This window comes from Staurois parvus, unplaced genomic scaffold, assembly GCF_062004578.1.
Source record: "Staurois parvus isolate SC_StPar_1 unplaced genomic scaffold, SC_StPar_1.0 ptg000314l, whole genome shotgun sequence".
NCBI lineage: Eukaryota > Metazoa > Chordata > Amphibia > Anura > Ranidae > Staurois > Staurois parvus.
Genome location: NW_028318110.1, coordinates 3482580 through 3495776, shown reverse-complemented (window position 1 = coordinate 3495776; position 13197 = coordinate 3482580). Strand labels below are relative to the sequence as shown.

The 13197-nt window shown below is 40.8% G+C and overlaps 1 protein-coding gene across 3 annotated transcripts in view; it reads right to left on the bottom strand.

Moving 5' to 3' along the window:
- Window positions 1–13197, bottom strand: part of LOC149457557 (tubulin epsilon chain-like) — a 44193-nt gene that overhangs the window by 16163 nt on the left and 14833 nt on the right. For 2 of the 3 annotated variants that reach the window (XR_016313604.1, XM_089683541.1), the window contains exons 5-8: window positions 12286–12401; window positions 9881–10002; window positions 7463–7650; window positions 3257–3426 (exon numbers count right to left, since the gene is read on the bottom strand). Coding sequence is in view for 2 of the 3 variants with exons in the window: in XM_089683541.1 (XP_089539667.1) it covers window positions 3257–3426; window positions 7463–7650; window positions 9881–10002; window positions 12286–12401 (596 nt within the window). In the remaining variant the exon portion in view is untranslated. The remainder of the gene's footprint in view (window positions 1–3256; window positions 3427–7462; window positions 7651–9880; window positions 10003–12285; window positions 12402–13197) is intronic. The other variant, XM_089683542.1, reaches the window with a different exon arrangement.

The window sequence follows — 13197 nt, the reverse complement described above, 5'->3', positions numbered from 1 at the left end:
CTTCATGCTAAAAGTAGACGTTTGTTAGTCATTTGTGGCTACAATACTTTGAGTCATTGACCGAGCGCAAGCATGCAGCAAGTAAAGACAGAGTGAGGTCAGAACATCTAATTTGCATATTTTATCTGAGTTAAACTGGCCATGCAGATTTTGTCTGGTTCAGCAGAGACCGCTTGAATTTTGATCCATGTACAGTAGGGTCAGGTTGGATTGACTTGTGGACAACTAGCCCGTTTGAAAAATTTCTATTGACCAACTCCACCAGTGCTGATCAATATATTCTGACTGGTGAGAAAGTCTCCTCACTGTCAGAATACAATAGCGCAGCAGGAGGGATTCCCCTATTCACCTTGATTAAGTGGATGGGGAAAACCAAGTCAATTTTCTTTTATTCAACCATGTATAGCCAGCCTCAGTCACTTAAGGCCGGTCCACACTATAGAAACGCAGTCCAGATGCATTTTGACATGTTTCGGTTAATCTTTTTTCCCCTCTCAATTTAAATAGCGACATGTGTGTTCCAGTGCATTTTACCATGTTCCAGTACAGTTTTGTGCAGGAAAAATGCTGACGTGCAGGAAGTACTTATGTGAACTATAACACTGACAACCATATAACCTACTTTCTGTGCATTTTGGATGCAGGGAAAAAAAGCACACTGAAAATGCATGTAGTGTAAACTGGCTCTTAGAAAGTACTGGAAAAAAAGGGTCAGCATTTGAGCTATACAACTGGAATCAGAAATACTTTAGCAAATGCATTGTTGGAGTTTACAAAATCATGACCACTTATGGCTCGTAGCTTAAATCAGGAGACAATACAGCAGAGAGGGTATTCATAGCATACAGATTAACAAACAGGTGAGGTGTCCAAAAGCAAGATACTACCAATTATACGCATTTCTAAAACTACATTAGTTACTATGCAAAAGGTGTTTAAATATCTTTCCTATTGGAGTATGTCTAGTGAATAGTAATATTATCCTAATTAAAAGGAAAAAAACCAACAAAACTAATTGTCTCCATGGTGTAACTTATTTTTGACATTCCAAAGTTTATCATGACCTTGAGTTGCCTCAAAGATATGGCCTTTCATGAAACCATCTATACAATTTATAAGCTCACAAAATCACAATCTTTAAAAGAAAGATATTTCAAGAGAGAAACATGGGGACTGCCATTGCTAAGCCCTTCAGAAATGCATGTTGCTTGTCATTCATGTTGACTCTTGCGTCAATACTTTGAATCACTGACCCAGAACAGCTGCACAGGTAAGGACTCCTGAGTTGCTTGATCTGCATACTTAATCTGGGTCAGTGACTTGGCAAACTTAAAACACAGGCAAAGGCTCACTTTATGCGATCTATTAGCTGTTCACAGTTCAAAGTACAAAATTAATTACAAATATTTCATACTCAATGCGAACAAATTAATTAGGAATTTTGCATAAATATTTTTCTTCCTATCCTGATTTTTCTTATGTGTATGTTGTATAGATAATTTTAAATGGAGAAGGGGATCCAGAGTATTGAAAATAAACCGTGTGGATGATTTTCAGTCATCATTTAAAGATTGCAGTTTACAGTCCTTAGATGTGGTGGCTTCATTTGTTTTTTGTTTTTTTAGGATTTTACTCCTGTATTTTCACTTATGTATTGTGCCAATGGAGAGATAGCACTGTCACCCTAGAATAAAACTACAGAACACCTTTCCCTCTCCTCATCTTCGTAGCTGAGGGGGGGTGGCATTCAGTAGTCCGCAGAGCTGAATTGGACAGGGATGATAACATGATTTAACCGCTTACCTACTGGGCACTTTTACCCCCTTCATGCCCAGGCCAGTTTTCAGCTTTCAGTGCTGTTGCACTTTGAAGGACAATTGCGTGGTCATGCAACACTGTACCCATATGAAAATTTTATTTCACACAAATAGAGCTTTCTTTTGGTGGTATTTAATCTCCACTGTGTGTTTCATTTTTTACACTATAAACAAAAAAAAGGGCAAAAAGAAAATAGAAAAAAAAATGATTTTCTTTGTTTCTATTATAAAATTTAGCAAACAGGTAATTTTTCTCCTTCATTGATGTGCGTTGATGAGACTGAACTGATACACAGCACTGATGAGGTGGCACAGATAAACAGCACTGATAGGCATTGGTGAGGAGGCACTGAGGATGCTGCACCGATATGCAGCAATGATGGGCACTGATAGGCACTGCTGGGTGCAACTGCTCGGCACTGATGATCAGTGCCGATCTGCTCTGTGACAGTTATCGGCAGTACTTTCCTTGTGACAGCGTGAGGAAAGTGCAGCTCATAACCGGCAACTGTATTTACATTGTGATCTGCTGTGTCAATCAGCTGTGTCTTCATGAGCTCCTGGACAATCTGAGGTGCAACCTGGCGGGGATGGATGGACCGAAACATGATATCCCAAAGGTGTTCTATTGAATGTAGGTCAGGCGAGCGTGCGGGCCATTCATTGGTATCAATTTCTTACTCCTGCAGGAACTGCCTACTTACTCTCGCCACATGAGGCCGAGCATTGTCGCTCACCAGGAGGAACCAAGGACCCACTGCACCAGCGTAGAGTCTGACAATGGGTCCAAGGATTTCATCCTGATACCTAATGGCAGTCAGGGTGCCATGTCTAGTCTGTAGAGGTCTGTGCGTTCCTCCATGGATATGCCTCCCCAGATCAGGCCTCCACAGCTTCTCCAGACCTTTTCATGTCTGTCACATGTGCCCAGGGTGAACCTGCTTTCAACTGTGAAAAACACAGGGCGCCAGTGGCAGACCTGCCAATTCTGGTGTTCAATGGCAAATGCCAATCGAGCTTTATGGTGCCAGGCAGTGAGCACAGGGCCCACTAGAGAACGTTGGTCCCTCAGGCCACCCTCATGGCCCTGTCCAGCTCTCATAGAGTAATTGCCTGTCTCCTGGAATCTTCTCCATGCCCTTGAGACTGTACTGGGAGACACAGCAAACCTTCTGGCAATGGCACATATTGATGTGCCATCCTGGAGGAGCTGGACTGCCTGTGCAACCTCTATAGGATCCAGGTATCGCCTCGTGCTACCAGTAATGACACTTGACGTTAAAAAATATTCCTTCAATTTTTTTTGAGCAGTGTATAAAAGACCAAAAGGGAATAGAGAAGTTTTTTGTTAAATACTGCTTACAACACACGAGAAGTACTTGGACCTTTGCTTACACCCAGTAACAGAAAACCATTTAAATCAAAATTAAGGTGCTTACCTTGTGAGATTTAAAAGCAGGTTTGCTACAATGTTGTTCATGGCATCAAATGGTTTCTCACTTTCTTTTACACCACCTTTATTGGAAATTAGAAGACTATTTTGCTTTACACTTCCAAGTTTTCCAGAGTTTGTCATTTGGACAATTTTGTTCACAATGTCAGCTAATGACTTAACAGAAACAAATAACATATTAATACAAAGACATAATACAAACTAAAGGAACAGAGAATAGTATATAGTATACTCCATGCTTTGTTGGTCTGCATAACATTCTGTTAATGAGAGGAAATGTGCTCCTAACCTGTTTGGCTGACAACATAGTGCCTTTTCTGCAATAAAATCCCACAAAGTGTTGGCAGCCCTGCTCAGTTTTCCCCTGCTGGACTACAAAACCACCCTTCTCATTTCCATAACATATGACAGAGGAGTCCTGTAATCCACAAAAAAAAGATCTGGCAGGGCTGATAACACTTGATTGGAATTTCAGTGTGCCTCAGAAAGCTAGTACCTCACTAGATTTATGGCAGATTAATAGGTACTTTTCTTGAACTGTTTTTAAAGAAACAAAAAACATGGAAAATGTGCAAGGATTGAAGAGATGCACTGCTTATGCAGTACTGTGCTAAAGTTTTAGACAGTTTTGAAAAAATGCTGTAAATTAGGAATACTTTCAGAAATAGATGTGTTAATGGTTTATTTTTATCAATTAACAAAATGGAAAAGTAAATGCACAGAAGAGGAATCCAAATCAATATTTGGCGTGACCACCCTTTGCTCTTTGTTCTTCTTTACACTGAAGATAGCTCTTAATTACATTGGCTGTATGTTTGGGGTCATTGTCCTGATGCAGAATATAACTGGGGCCAATCACACACCTCCCTGATGGTATTGCATGATGGAAAAGTATCTGCCAGTCAGAACTGAGGACACCATTGATCCTGACCAAAAGCCCTACACTTGCAAGGAACCTCCAACATGCTTCACTGTTGCCTGCTGACACTCATTATTGTACCACTCTCCAATGAACAAACTGCCTTCTGCTACAGTTAAATAGTATGACCCATCAGGCCAGAGCACCTGCTGCCATATGTTTGCACTCATCCTACGTTCTTGTGCATAGTTGAGTCGCATAGCCTTGTTTCTACATCAGAGGTAAGGCTTTTTGGGCGCAACTGACACTGATGGCCAAACTTCCACAGACAGTAGACAAGTTCACCTGGGTCCCACTAGTTTTACCCAGTTCTGTGCTGATGGCACTGTTGGACATATTCCAATGTTGAAGGGAATGTTGAAGGGAAGTAAGTATGATGTTTCCTGGGCCGACCACTGCGTCTACAGTCCTCAGTGTTGCCTGTTTCTTTGTACTCCTTCAAACAGCTTTTTGAGTTGAATGGATGCTGGTTTTTCAATTGGAGTTACAAAAAATAAGTAAAATAAAATATATATATATATTTTTTTTTAAAGCATTCTTATTTTACAGCACTTTTTTACACCTGCCTATAACTTTTGCACAGTATTGTATATATTATTATTATACAGGATGTATATAGCGCCAACAGTTTGCGCAGCACTTTACAAAATGAAGGCAGACATTACAGTTACAATACAATTTGGTACAAAAGGAATAAGAGGGACCTGCTCGTCAGAGCTTACAATCTAAGAAGATGGTTCAAGTGACACAAAAAGGTAATAGCTGTGGGAAAGGAGTGGAGAAAGTAAAAACACAATGCATTAGATGTAGGATAGGCTTCTTTAAAGAGAAGGGTTTCCAGGAATCGTCTAAAGGTAGATAGATTAGGAGATAGTCAGACAGATTGGGGTAGGGAGTTCCAAAGGATGTGAGAAGCTTGGGAGAAGTCAGGAGCAGGAGGTCTTGGGAGGACCGAAGAGAGCGGTTTAATTGGTACTTTGAGACCAGGTCAGTGATGTAGCTGGGGGCCAAGTTGTGGGTGGTTTTGTAGGCTGTTGAATTTTATTTGTTGGGTGAGTGGAAGCCAGTGGAGGGATTGGCAGAGGGGGTTGGCAGACACTGAGTGGTCGGCAAGGTGGATGAGTCTGGCAGCAGCTGAGGCACACCACTTGTCTCCACCACCACCTTATCTCAGTAATCGGCAGCAGAGAGGACAGAACTCCTCTGCCAGATCCTGCACTCCTCCATGCAGATGTGGCGAGGCCTGTCTCTGCCCCCCCACCTTGTGTAAGCAGTCAGCAGCAGAGAGGAAGACAGAACTCCTCCTACAGATCCTGTGCCTCTCTGTGCAGCTGCAGCACCCTCTCGTCTCTGCCTACCTTGGTTTCAGCATACAGCAGACTCTGGCAACCCTCTTCTGGTCCTCTTCCAAACCTTGCACATTCTGCTTCCCAGCTCTGCCCCCAGCTTCTTCGCAGCAGCAGCACAAGGTAAGGGAGGTGAACTGCAATGTGAGGGAGAGTGGGTGACTCCGACTTCTGATAATGGGAAGGCTCTTGACATCTGATGTAAGGAGGGGGGTACTTTGGACATCTGCCTATAACACTGTTCAACAAATTTTTATTTTTTGCCAGTTTTGGAAACAAAAGGATCCATTTCTTAATGAATTTCACATTCTGAGTTCAAATATAACAATGAAATTTGTCAATTGGCTCTAGTTTTTCTGTAAACGGAAAGTTTTCTACTATAGGCGTAATGACTACATAATGCACAATAATTATATAGATAGATGTCTTTCCACAAATATAAAGTGATATTGACTACATAACAAAGCCTAAATGGCATAATATATTGCATAGGATTACCAAGAAAAATTATAGCCATAAGCTAAGTTGAATCATTTTAATACTTAGGATTCTCACTAGTTTTGTCTTCAGTTTGTGTCGGTTTTGCTTCTCTTGGCTTTTCTCTTGTATTCGAGGAAAGGGCTATCTCTTACAACTGCACGTGACTACACGCTTCAGGTTCTTCCTCACTTGACTCAACCACGAAGGATTCTGGTGCTTTAGGAATTGGTAGCCCCTCTCCATGAGGAACTGGACGTATTGCCGATGGAATATTTGGATAGTGCACAGATAACTTTTTCTTCTTATTTAGCCCTTTTACAATTGGAGGCACCATACAAAAGTAACAATTACTAACATGATCTGTTGGCTCTCTCCAAATCATTGGCACAGCGAAAGGCATAGATGCCTTTTTTCCATTCAACCATTGCTCCAGCGCCGTCCCACAAGAATTGCAGCATATATGTGGTGCCCAGCTCTTGTCCTGGTCTCCTATCTTGCAGCCAAAATACAAGTTGTAGGCTTTCTTAATCGTTCCTGTTATCCTCCTTTTTTGTGAGATAAAAGTTATTTCACCGCAGATATAGCAGAAATTATCTGCTTTATTCACACAAGTTCGAGGCATTACTGAGTAGCCTATATAAGCATAAAACAAAATGTAAAGACGCTGTTGAGCTACAATCAGCTACAGATACTGCAGCTTTTATGCAGTGAAGTGATGCAATTAAAGGCTAATATTGAATCATCTCAGTATACATGCAATTTTCTATTGGTCACCAGTATCAATTGCGCAATATGCAGCTGAAGTTGCATCATAATTTTGAATGGCTTACGTCATTAGATGGGTGAATATATCATGGAAACTAGAGCCAATCAACATTTTTTTAGGGTCATTTTCGTTTTCAGCACCCCAAAATTATGTAAGATTAGCTAATTTTATGCCCAAAACTTTTTACCTGTTGAACAGTGTAATTAATGAGAATAATACAATTCTATCCACATGAAACTTTACTGGAGACTGCTCAGACAGAATACCATGGCAGAACCAAGTTCTGTCTGAGCAATCTCCCATAAAGTTTCTTGTGGATGATACCAGCGATGTGTGACCCTCCTTTTCAGACTTACATCATCTACTACAGACGTATTACATTTGCTTGTGCTCTCAACCAAACTGTCAAACCATCAAATGGCTGGTGTCATAACTGATCATATATGCAGCATGATGGCAGTTGAAGACCAAAACAGAGGATTAGATGGCAGCTTCCTTAGCTGCAAACTATAGGAGGGTTTAGTTCCGCTTTAATATGATAAAGAGTAGATAGATTTGTAGTCTTACAGATACAACTGGCCAGTGTTTCACTATATATACACACAGTATATGTTTATTTAAAACACACACACAATGCTGTGACGGCTGAAAGAAACATGACTGTAATGTAAAGGTTCTTACTTGGTTTTCAATGGGAAGCACACAGTCTGCATGTTCAGTAAGCTCCTTCATGGCTAAAACACTGTTGTAGGGTGATGTGATTACATCATCTTCAGCTGATGGGTAGACAGAGGTGACAAACCTGTACACTTCAGGGAATTCATCCTCAAGCACATTCAATACATATGTACCTAAACCAGATCCTGTACCTGAGGGTGACAAAAGAACTGAATTAGCAATATGCGCATTCTTTGGTAGTCTACTGTTATAGCTTTAAAAGAGTAACACTCTTATAATACCATATATATATTTTCTCTTTCTTAAATTGCTGCTACTTTAAAGCCCATTTCACGCGGGCGATCTGATTAGGTCTACCTGTCAATTTTTCAGGTGGACCTGATGGGTAGGTCTACATATTCCTATGGACAGGCAGGAGTAAACAGACTTGTGTTAGTTTACATCCTCCTACCTCTGGACCGATCCAGCCCACACAAAAAAATCTGTCCATGTCCGCTCTGCATAAACTGAGTGGACATGGATGTGTCATCTGCCTGCTCTGCTCCGATCAGAAGGAGATACAGTGGAGCAAAAAAGTATTTAGTCAGCCACCAATTGTGCAAGTTCTCCCACTTAAAAAGGTGAGAGAGGCCTGTAATTGGCATCATAGGTAGACCTCAACTATGAGAGACAAAATGAGAAAAAAAATCCAGACAATCACATTGGCTGATTTGGAAAGAATTTATTTGAAAATTATGGTGGAAAATAAGTATTTGGTCACCTACAAACAAGCAAGATTTCTGGCTCTCACAGACCTGTACCTTCTTCTTTAAGAGGCTCCTCTGTCCTGCACTCATTACCTGTATCAATGGCACCTGTTTGAACTTGTTATCAGTATAAAAGACACCTGTCCACAACCTCAAACAGTCACACTCCAAACTCCACTATGGTGAAGACCAAAAAGCTGTCGAAGGACACCAGAAACAAAAATTGTAGACCTCCACCAGGCTGGGAAGACTGAATCTGCAATAGGCAAGCAGCTTGGTGTGAACAAATCAACTGTGGGAGCAATAATTAGAAAATGGAAGACATACAAGACCACTGATAATTCTCCCTCGATCTGGGGCTCCACGCAAGATCTCACCCCGTGGGGTCAAAAATCCCAGGACCACATGGGGGGACCTAGTGAATGACCTGCAGAGAGCTGGGACCAACGTAACAAAGACTACCATCAGTAACACACTACGTCGCCAGGGACTCAGATCCTGCAGTGCCAGACGTGTCCCCCTGCTTAAGCCAGTACATGTCTGGGCCCGTCTGAAGTTTGCTAGAGAGCATTTGGATGATCCAGAAGAGGATTGGGAGAATGTCATATGGTCAGATGAAACCAAAATAGAACTGTTTGGTAGAAACACAACTCGTCGTGTTTGGAGGAGAGAGAATGCTGAGTTGCATCCAAAGAACACCATACCTACTGTGAAGCATGGGGGTGGCAACATCATGCTTTGGGGCTGTTTCTCCACAAAGGGACCAGGACGACTGATCCATGTACAGGAGAGAATGAATGCGGCCATGTATCGTGAGATTTTGAGTGCAAACCTCCTTCCATCAGCAAGGGCATTGAAGATGAAACGTGGCTGGGTCTTCCAACATGACAATGATCCCAAACATACCGCCCGGGCAACAAAGGAGTGGCTTCGTAAGAAGCATTTCAAGGTCCTGGAGTGGCCTAGCCAGTCTCCAGATCTCAACCCCATAGAAAACCTTTGGAGGGAGTTGAAAGTCCGTGTTGCCCAGCGATAGCCCCAAAACATCACTGCTCTAGAGGAGATCTGCATGGAGAAATGGGCCAACATACCAGCAACAGTGTGTGCCAACCTTGTGAAGATTTACAGGAAACGTTTGACCTCTGTCATTGCCAACAAAGGATATATAACAAAGTATTGAGATGAACTTTTCATATTGACCAAATACTTATTTTCCACCATAATTTGCAAATAAATTATTTCCAAATCAGCCAATGTGATTGTCTGGATTTTTTTTCTCATTTTGTCTCTCATAGTTGAGGTCTACCTATGATGCCAATTACAGGCCTCTCTCATCTTTTTAAGTGGGAGAACTTGCACAATTGGTGGCTGACTAAATACTTTTTTGCCCCACTGTATGTGAGTGGATCCCTTGCTGATCAGAGCAGAATCCACCCCATGTAAAAGGGTCCTAAAGCAGACATCCACAAACAGATATGGCATTTGAACAGCATTAGCATTGCTAGGAAATGGGCACGTTGGAATTTTTAATTCAAACTTCTATTTATGTAAAAATGACCAAGTTAATCCTTTTTATGCCTATGAACTAGCTTGGCACATACTGAATAATGAATATGCTTTTCAAGCCTGCTGGTGCATGATCAGGTTTCATGTCCACTATTAATGTTCATCTTACCTCCTCCCATTGAATGAATCACAAAGAAACACTGCAGACAATCACACTGCTCTGCTGTCCTCCTCAAATTCTCTACGATCTGCTCCCGGTACTGAGAGCCATACAGCTTGTGACCAACTGCCCTACACATACAAATGAATAGGTACATATCTTCAGGAATCATTGTAATTATTATAAACATTTTAATTCAGAAATGGTAATGACTGTTTTCAACAAAATTTGCTGTAACTAAATATTTTTTAAACCCTGCTGCATAGTTCACACCACACATTATCTTTAAGCGGTTCTAAGGTCTAACAGGTTTTTCTTTACCCTAGTGCTCGTTCACACCAAAGTACAGAGATGCCAGTTTTTCTGCATGTGTTCTGCAAGGGCACAATGAAATCAATTGTTCTCTATGTGTCCTGTTCACACCTCAACACTAGTATCATTTTTTTCTGCGCAGGAATCAGCAACATGTATAAAACTAATTGAAGCGCACATGAAAACTGACGTAAACTGATGTCTCTGCAAGTGAAATCTGCATGGCAGTTTCAATTTGTTTTTACATTTTTTTAAGTGCCCTGCTAACTGTTCCCCCCACCCTCATCCGTGAATACATTCTTGATTCCTGTCACCAGTTCAGCAAGCCAAAATGTCCTATCAAACTCCTGTGTAGAGAGGGGATTGATAGGGAATTTATACTCTACATGCCACAGCTGAAATGTGGAGATAGGTGGGAGGAGGATGTGGGTCCCTTTGAAGAAGAACAATGGCACCAAGCACTTGAACTTACTCCTAGGGTATCATGATATCCCTCTCAACAGTTGACACAACTATTTATTTTACACAGGGTTCATTATACCCCATAGTGCTTGCACACATGGTACACGCGTTGTATGGTACATAATAGGTCACTGATCCATATGTTGTGGCGATGTCCTAAAGTACATCGTTATTGGACCATAATTTTCAGTATACTAACCAGCATATGTTCTACACAGGTCCCTATAGACCCTAAGAGTACTATATTGGGTATTATCCAGGAGGAGGTGTTACCCTCGGATTATAATATGTTATGGATCAGAACCCTGTACCTTGCTCGCCAACTTATTTTGCAAAAGTGGTTACCGCCTAATCCTCCAGCACAAACACAATGGAAAGAAGCAGTGAGTTCCACAATAAAAAAGGGAAGAATTTACATACAAGCATAGAGGCTGCCCTAAAAAATTCCATAAAATACGGGACTGCTGGCTATCCTCTAACGACCCCTCCCTTTCCTCCACTGACTCCAGAGAACTTATTAGAATGTACTATATAACATTTGTGACTTATGCTCTTTATGTGTCATTTCGGTGTCTAATGTTAACATACCTGCTCACACAAGCTGTGTTTCCAATGGAAATTGCAGACCGAAATTGTGTTACTCCTACAAGATGGTATTTGTGTTGTGAAAATGGAAGCCACTTGTTTACTCTCTTTCTATTGTTTTTCTTTTTACTACTACTCTCCGATACTGAGGTATCTGTCTCTTTTGTTTTTATTGTTACTCTATTTTTTTTTTCGTTATTATAGAAAAAGTTGTTGAGTAAAAAAAAAATCCTGTGCAGAGAGGGCAGGGAGTGTGGCTTATTGGCGCTGTGTGTCTATGAACGCACACAGTCCAACTTCAGAGTGCGCCGACAGCTTGCTATGCTGGCACCCGCTGACAGAAGGAACAGAGGCATGCCAAGAAGACGTAAAAGACCACTTTTGTGCATTACGGTAAAATAGATTTATTTTAAATTAAAAAAAATTGCCTTTAGGATAACTTTAAACAGTTATGAGAACCCTCACATCACCTTAAAGTAGATGTAAACTCTAACTGAATGACATCTAGTTTACTAAAGTAATGTGTATCATTTTTTAAAAAAAATCCTGGTTTGATCCCTTTTACTTTATTTTGCATTGCACTGCTGCTGACCATAACATCCTGTCCACACTGCAAGTTATTGCTCAGGACAGGTTTCCTGATAATGATACTGGCAGAACATGCCTGTTCAATTAGTATAGGTACAGTCCCCACAGGATGCACGTGACAAGGTATCAAAAGCAAAAAAATAATTGGTAGACAGATCCTTGTCACCCTATAACAGGCAGTGCCTGAAACAAGGACCACCATGGTAAGATCGGCAGGTATTATTGTAATAATAACTAGATTTAAAGACCTAAAATATTACTATTGAAATTACATTGATGTGGTAAAGATTATTTGAGATATATATGTAGCACATGCACCTGTGACAGTTGGCTCTGAAGACAAATACTAAAGCTCTGCTGAAAAAGTTACCGTAAACAATGCTAAATTAAAAATGACAGCCAGCTGTGGCTCCCAGACCTCGGTTTATGTACCAATACTCTACAGATATGTAGTATTAGGGTCTTACCAATTATTTCCTGAGCCTGACACATCAGTAATGAGCTGCTTGCTATCAAAAAGGTCTCGAAGAGGCCCTTGTAATATCTCGTTTACAACACCTTCTTCCATATCTATCAAGACAGCCTAATGAAAAACAAAAACACATTTAGCATGATTTTGATCACTGTACTTACAGGCACTAGGCAAATAAATATATTGGTCTCTCATGAGTGTTTGTGAGGGACTTTTAATGTTGTGATGCTTTCATTATGTACTTGATTCCAGGAATGTGGGAAAAAAAATCTAAACATTAAAGTATTCCCTATGCAATAATAAGCCTAATACTGAGGCTTTGTAAAAAGCAATAAAAGTGCCGTAACCCACATTAGTAATATTCCACCAATCAGTGGATCTGCACACTTCTGGTATCGGTCCTGCTATTACTCTTCTCCAAAGTGTGAATGTGGTGGGGGTGCTAAGAATCATTTAGCTAAGGTTCTTTCTGCTTCCAACATAAAGCCAAATATTTACCAAGTACTCTGTTTTGATGCCCAATTGCAAAGAACTACAGGATCCCACATCTGTGTGAATGCATACTAAACTAATTTTCCCACAAGCTCTAATGGTAGCTTGCTCCTTCCACTTTCCATTCCACAATTTGCAGCCAATAAGGTAACATGGGAAGTGGGCAGGGACTGGTTACTACAAAACCATGTCATTGTTGCTTTTAACATAAGAGTGCCACCCAGAATTTAAGAGATCCTGTGATGACTGCAGTTTTAATCAGCAGTCAGTTCACTACCTTTCACACCACAGGTCTGTTTTCAAACTTGATTCTATCTCAAGCACAAAATTAAAACAATAAAATATCCCACAACCTGTTAAAATAATAATTTAAAAAAACCCCAAAAAAACTTTCGCTGTAATACTCCATCGCTGT